Source organism: Limulus polyphemus, unplaced genomic scaffold, assembly GCF_000517525.1.
Source record: "Limulus polyphemus unplaced genomic scaffold, Limulus_polyphemus-2.1.2 Scaffold2327, whole genome shotgun sequence".
NCBI classification, from domain to species: domain Eukaryota; kingdom Metazoa; phylum Arthropoda; class Merostomata; order Xiphosura; family Limulidae; genus Limulus; species Limulus polyphemus.
Window position 1 is genome coordinate 75,460 of NW_013667937.1, and position 7,337 is coordinate 82,796.

The 7,337-nt window shown below is 33.0% G+C and overlaps 1 protein-coding gene across 5 annotated transcripts in view; it reads left to right on the plus strand.

Annotated features, from left to right (window-relative positions):
* The window catches only part of LOC106466624 (Down syndrome cell adhesion molecule homolog), a 31,519-nt gene that overhangs the window by 16,132 nt on the left and 8,050 nt on the right, over nt 1–7,337 (plus strand). For 2 of the 5 annotated variants that reach the window (XM_013926918.2, XM_022394667.1), the window contains exon 6: nt 1,659–7,165. The exons of the other annotated variants lie outside the window; for them this stretch is intronic. In XM_013926918.2, the coding sequence (XP_013782372.1) occupies nt 1,659–1,825 (167 nt within the window). In that variant the 3' untranslated portion in view covers nt 1,826–7,165. Of the gene's footprint in view, nt 1–1,658; nt 7,166–7,337 lie in introns of those variants that run through there. 5 annotated transcript variants of the gene reach the window in all.

The window sequence follows — 7,337 nt, forward strand, 5'->3', positions numbered from 1 at the left end:
CACATGTCATACACAGAAGTAAGTGTATATAAGGGAGCATTTCAAAAATGGAAAGAGGTGAGCAGGGCCACTGTGTTTGATTCAGGACATGAGTGATATCTCAGCAAATAGAAAATATATTCTAGCTTGTTAATATCAGTAATTTGAGTTCCTAATTCGTACAAAACTATAGATTTAATATTTTGACATCACAAACATTTAATTTGAACCAGTGCTGCATTCAATATATCATATAACACACAAAAATTAATGGTTAGGTTTTTTTTAATACTTACTTTTAAATTAAGAAAGTAAGAATTGTATAATACTAAACTTTGAATTATAATCTACAATTTGATACCAAACATATTGATATATATTCATAAAATAGTAGTTCATTAAAGTTTTGACTGCTAGTCAATAAATGATGACATGGCCTTTGACCTGTGTGAAAAGGGTTAATGGTCTCATATGATCATGTTAACATCATAATGTAAAGTGTCATTACATATTGCTTCTCAGTGGTTTCATGTGATCATGTTAATGTCATAATATAAAGTACTGTAGAATATTGCTTTCCAATACGATATCATATCTCCGCTTACAAAATAGCTTCTCGATTAATTTTGCACAAATTTTCAATGCTCGCCACTAGCCTTCTACCTCCCACATTTGCATATCCACATTTAAATGATTATGCAGTAGTTCTCCACCAATAGGGCATGACACAACCCCTATCATTACCAGCGCCCTCTCCACATTTGCACATGTTAATCAGCTCTTGATTGGTAGTAGTACTGTATAGAAGTGATTGTTTTTGCTTGCAAGTTTGTCGACGTTTTCCATTATACTACAGACTTAGTTTTTCTTTAATATTTTTTTAATCTTTCATGTTTTTGAACAAAGAGTATATCCAGATCATATGTGGTGCGGTCTCCCGCTGAGGTGTGATATGTTATTTTTTGGTTCCACAATTCATGGTTTCTTTTGGGTGTTTTCTAAAGGGGGATCATTTTTTCATTGGCCCTTTAACAGTTCAATGTGGGATTCTAGCTATTTTGTGAGTGGAGGTAAGATATCTTATCGGAAGTTAATATTTTCCTAAACTGAAAATACATTTGTGATAGATACTTACCTCTTCTCACATTTCCCACCCAGCCTTCCCACTTCCAGTGATATGGTGTTGGTCTTCTGACCAATCTTGAAGTGATTAACAAATGCACATGAGGAGAGGGCACTGGTTACAATAGAGGTTGTATCACACCCCTATTGGTGGAGAGATGCTGCATAATCCTTTACATATGGATATACAGAAGTGGGAGGTGGAAGGCTAGTAGTGAGCATTGAAAATGTGCACCAATAAGGGGGGGGGGGCAGTACTAATTTAGAGAAGCAGTTTTGTGAGAGGAGGTAAAATATGTATCAGAAATACATTTACAGTTTAGGAAAATGTTAACTTTTAGTGTTCTCATATGATCATGTTTTTCTCAGTGAGTAATTAAAGAGTGAAAAAATAAAATACAACTTCTAAAGATTGGTGAAATGTGAAGAAAATGTTTCTCAGTAACATTATTCAGATTCTGATATTACAAATTCAAGCGGTTGTGTGTGAATTACATTGGAAACATATTTTACTAATATCCATGTGTAAGCCTGCTGCTTTTTGATTTTCTCTACAGTTTTTGTTGAAGATGGCCTTAAAGCAGTGCCAAATGTCATTGCCAACCCTGGTTTTGACTTTGATCTAGAAGAGGCTTATTTATTAAGAGAAGCTGACCAAAATGGTAACACAGAACAGATAGTGAGAACAAATAACAACAGCATAATCCAGCCTGAGAGTGGATGAAAGATTTAGTATATTATCATAGAGACTGTTTCAATTTCCGTAGAAGGTATTCTGTTAGAATTGTTCGGCTTTATGTTGGATGCTCTGCATACCTCCATATTTAATGTGTTTTGTTGTTGTTTTTTGTTACAAAAAAGCTATCATTTATACATTAAAAATGTTTACTGCTCATATTTCATTCAGTGTCATCACAATTATTGATTTATTGAATTATAATTAACTGCAACACTAAATTCTACTTTGTTTGCTGCAATATCAAAAGATTACGTAATTAGCTTTATTTAGGTTAAAAATGTATTGCATAAATTATATGATTATTAACACTTTCACTGCTAACCTCTTTTTCAAAAGCTAGACCCACCTGGCTAATCAATTTTTAAGAAAAGATATGATTTCAAGCTGCCCAATTATCACTTGAAATAATATCTTCAGTGTTTCACAGTAATAAATATTCATGTACATATGTAGCAATGCCTTACCTGATCAGAAATGAGTATAAACCTGGTATCTTTTGTAGCATTCCCCTTGGTGATGAAATGGGACTTACATCTTTTACAATAAAATCTTGTTTCTGAGCATTTACCAATTTTCTTACAAATTCTGCATGACTTAGTAGGGTATTTCTTTTTATTGATTGGTGACATGGCCACTAAGTTATGCTCTTTGAGTCCACCAATTAGATGTGTGGCAAGATAATCTTTGGTGTCTGATGACATGCCATAACTTGGTATTAGAGGAAGATGGGAAAGGGGCAGCTTCTGCCTGTCTTCATTCTGCCAGAATGGCATCAATCACCTCCATTTTGAAATTCAGCAATGAAAGTTTTTTCTCTGGATTTCCCTGATTGTACACGATACGCAAGTTGACCATGCAAAGTTCAGATATATACAGAACAAATTTCTTTGTTCATTTGGTTGTTTTCCATGGTCAAAGATAGTATTTTACCATTTGATCAAGTTTGTCAATGCTGGAGACATGTCTGTTGCAATCGAGCACACAAATTGTTTTTTAAATTTTCTGACTGTCGTTATCTTTCTTACCAGAGTCCTACATTCTGGAATCATGAAGTGTAGAGATAATTTTTACTGGACATTTGTCTTTCCACACTAACATATCTCCATCTTGATGAAAAACCATCTGCTGTATCTGTAGCCTATCAACTTCATGCATTGGATCATGAGGAGCATCTTGGTTCAGTCTGAAAGTTCCACACACATGAATCTTTCGTTCATCTGCTAGCAAAAACTTGGATATGGCCACACTGTTATAATGATTGTCCATGTATACCTTGTTGTTGTCCAACATATTGAGATGCCCTTGTCTTGTCCGTCACTGCTTGGCAATCTGATGTCGATGCTGTACCTTTTGAATGTGAAGCCACTGACTCACATGTTTGCCTTGTAGAAGTTGCTTGTCTTCTGCAATACACATTGTGGAGGTTTCTGCAGTCATCTGAGATAGTACATCTGATGCTGACCCACCGTCCTGCTTACTGTGACTTGAAGTATATTGGGCAGTTTCTTGTGAAGATCTTTGTTATGTCAGTTTGAGCAGATTGTACATCAAATTTACATTTTTTTAGTACATGACATTTTTTCTCTAAAAGAAAACAGTAGGCCTGATGAAATGTTTATCAATATTAATATCCAACCCAAATATTATATTTAAATGTATTTATCTAAGAAAATGTGTGAACACCTATAAATTGCATATATATTTCTTTATGCACATAAGTAATAAGATAGAAATATATATATATACCACTAACTCATAACATTGCAGAGTGCAGTAGGGTGGAGAGATGGGGGAGCCCTGTCGCAGTCTTTTTCAACACGATAATTTCAGCAGTTTCCAAAAGTACACTTTTATCTCGCACAGAATCGAATAAGTATGTCATCTCTTACTTCATTGATCTATGAAATAATGTATAATTTGCATGTATGTTTCTACATGCATGTATATTATAAGAGGATTGAGCAAATACATCATACCTTTGAGTGTATGGCTTGTCAATACCTGTATGAGTCAGGTTGTCGTGCAGTGCAAAGCCCTTTATGCAATGCTTGCATAAATAAATTTATATTTTCTAATGTTTTATCTGTTCGGCAACTTTCCTGCTGTTTCTTTACTGGTTTTGTAAGAATTATTTTCTTTGAATGTACAGTGTCAATAATTCCAAGGTTAGGTTAAGTTTAGGATGGTATTATAGAATGTCTGGTTCACATGTTGAAACAGATACTTTCAATTCATTAGCACAGTATTTCTGGCTATTTCTTTGCTACTACTAGCCCCTACATTTCTCTGGCCTGGATAGCCACTGTAATATATAGACTTATTTATGTAGATATGCACACTAGCTTTATTGCTACCTTATTTTGTAAAGATTTGATAGTTGGAGTAGGAATAATATCAACCGTAATGCATCTACTTCAGTAGTTTAACAACAAGAATAATGATTTGATAAAAAAAGTGAACAACTGCAATGGCACTCCAGTACATTCTGCCTCAACTCAAGCAATGCTTTCATCCCATATTTGGCAGGTTTTTGCAGATTGTAAAACACAAAATATTACATGATCTTACCATTTAAGCATTCCTTCATCTAGGGACAGTCTTTTCTGTGGGCTATATACAGTTTGAACTTCTTTACAATGTAATCGTAAATCAGCCAAATTCTATAGAGTCGATTTTGACAATTTCTGGGACATGCATTGTTGTCATTGAAGTGGAGAAATTTCAATATCAGTAGAAATGTATCCCTTACTGTAGAGTGAATCTCGGGCTTTTTTACAATCCAAGTATTGAAAAAAAAGGGCCAAAAACAGCCAAAGTTTGTCAGAGGTCAAATCCTTCCATTGTCTAGTACAGGAATATCTATTCAAATCTTGATGTTTCTGGAAAAATTGCCCAGCATAAAGATTTGTCTCTCTGACAATATTGTCTATGAGTTCATTGGTAATAAACAGTTTAAACCATTGAAGGCAGCTCTTTGTATTATCTGGCTGTATCTTTACACCTGTGGTACCAGTTAACTGATGTACATGTGGAGGTCTGTCTACATTAGTCCAGTCCCCCACCTGATTTTCATTTCTCCTGCCCTGACTGCCATGGGGATTAACTCAACCACAACCAGGTGCTTGTGCAGAATCAACTTTATCACCATTATTACTGGCAGTATTAGGCCTACGTGGCCCGGCATGTGCATTTTTGCTATACGCGTCCACATCACTTGATTCATCACTATAATTCAAGTCACTTTCATTTTCATCATCTGTACTATATTCCTTGGCACCTTCTACATCTTCTTCATCTGAATTATCACTAAATCAATCGGATTCAAAGTCCTCATCACTGAATGTTTCCTGCAAAATATCTTCAGCAGAATGATGTAAAGGTCGTTTTCATGGGCACTACCATCTTGGAAGTCCAAGAAGCAATTCAAAAATTCAAGTTGTATTTTTGGTTCTGTAATATCCATACAAAGTATGAAACTACCATGATGAATGAAATGAAATGGAAGCTCACTAATGTATTTTCCAAAACACCAGTTATAAGTTCATATTTCTTTTGACAGATGGCATAGCATGTACAGTACTTCAGTGGCAGTTAAAAGCTGAAGATTCTCCTCGTTAGCCACTGGAACCATGTACAAAGATATGTAGATTCTCATAGATAGCAGTGGAAGTGTTAAGAGACCAAATAATTTGTTTCACATCCCCCAAATTAAAATTCATCTAGCTGTTTTATTTAAAAGGAAGTCCCTTAAATCTAGTATACAGGTTATTTCTTTATAGAAATAATGTCATTGAAGTTTTGCTCTAAGATTGTTCTGTCCAAAGTGACAATTTTAAGATCAAGTGCCCTTGATATCACAGTACGTTCTGTTACCAGAAATTAGCATATATATATATATTAAACTGTGAATTTTTCTTAGTTTTAAATTTTTGGAGTTGGTTACATGTTCTTGTTTCTTCTATATAAATCCTTTCCTCTCGTAGCAGTAGTAAAATACTTGATGTGTATCATACAAAAAAGTTGAGAAAATCAGTTAATGTACTTGAAGGAATGTGGACCTTTTCACACTATTTTTGTGTTTAACTATAATTATAAAATACCTTAAAACAATAACGAAATAGTAATGCAAAAAGATAATTAAAAAGTATTTTGTTTTCTGACTAGTTTGGTAAAACTGACATTCCATTCTAAATAAGTTTATTGTTATTATCATCTGTAAGAAAAATCTGTGTTTTTAAACATTATCATCTATAGAGAAGCCTGTGCTTTTAGATATCATCTATAAGGAAGGCCCATGTATTTAAACATAATCTATGAGGAAGGCCTATGTGTTTAAACAAATGGGTAGAAACAGTAAAAATAGTGCTATATCACGTATGTAATTAAAACATATCTTGTAGCAAGACTTACCTGAGTATGGAGTGGTAATGTAAGAATATAGAAACTTAAAGAGTGTTATAGTTTTAATATTATTCATATTCATAAAGTACTTTCTACACAAAATAAACATTTAAAATGTCTATAGGGACTGATAACTTTATTTATATTTATCTGACGTGTTACAAGGTTATCGTCACAGTTAACTGTAATTATAATTATATTTGATAAAGTTTAATAATAACTATAACTAAAATTATAAATTTTTTTGAAGATTTTTGATGGAGAACTAATAGATTTTTCTTTGAAATTTTGTTCAGATGTTTCTACGAATTTAACACTTGGAAATTTCAAACAAATCTTTTCATATCTTATAATTTTGAAAAATAATCCAATTTTGGGAAATGTGATATGTGTATCTGTGTTCAATTGTGATTAAATTTTTGAGGAACTTTTACAGCATTTCTTTTGTGGAAATATTTGCGTCAGATGCACAACTTCATAAAAATATTGAACCACGTAATATGCATTACTTAAGACACCACAGGTATACCTGAAGCTGTTCTTTATGTCTGTATGTGGCTTGCTAACAATTTTTTTTTCTGTTGTACTATATGAATTTGCCAGTAGTTTTGCATCAGACATAATTTTGTTTTTGGGGCATGTATATCATGTAAATATTGTATCTTGCTCAGCTTTAAGTCAAACTGCACTTTACTCATAAAATTTTCGTGAAAGAATGTTTAAGAGCTTTCGTACTAATAAGGCAAGCCTGTAGTTTATATTTGTTGTGCCTGTAACAGCTCTTATGTACATATTTTGTTGTCAAGAATAACATTCATTAACTATTTAACCAAGTTGTTTCTTGATTAATTAAAGTGATGTTCCACCATATGAAATATATTAGTTTCTTTGTTTTGGATAATTCTAGCTATAGAAATAGTAACTTTCACTTTTATTAGCTATAGAAATAGTAACTTTCACACTTATTTGCTATAGAAATAGTAACTTTCATACTTTTATTAGCTATAGAAATAGTAACTTTCATACTTTTATTAGCTATAGAAATAGTAACTTTCATACTTTTATTAGCTATAGAAATAGTAACTTTCATACTTTT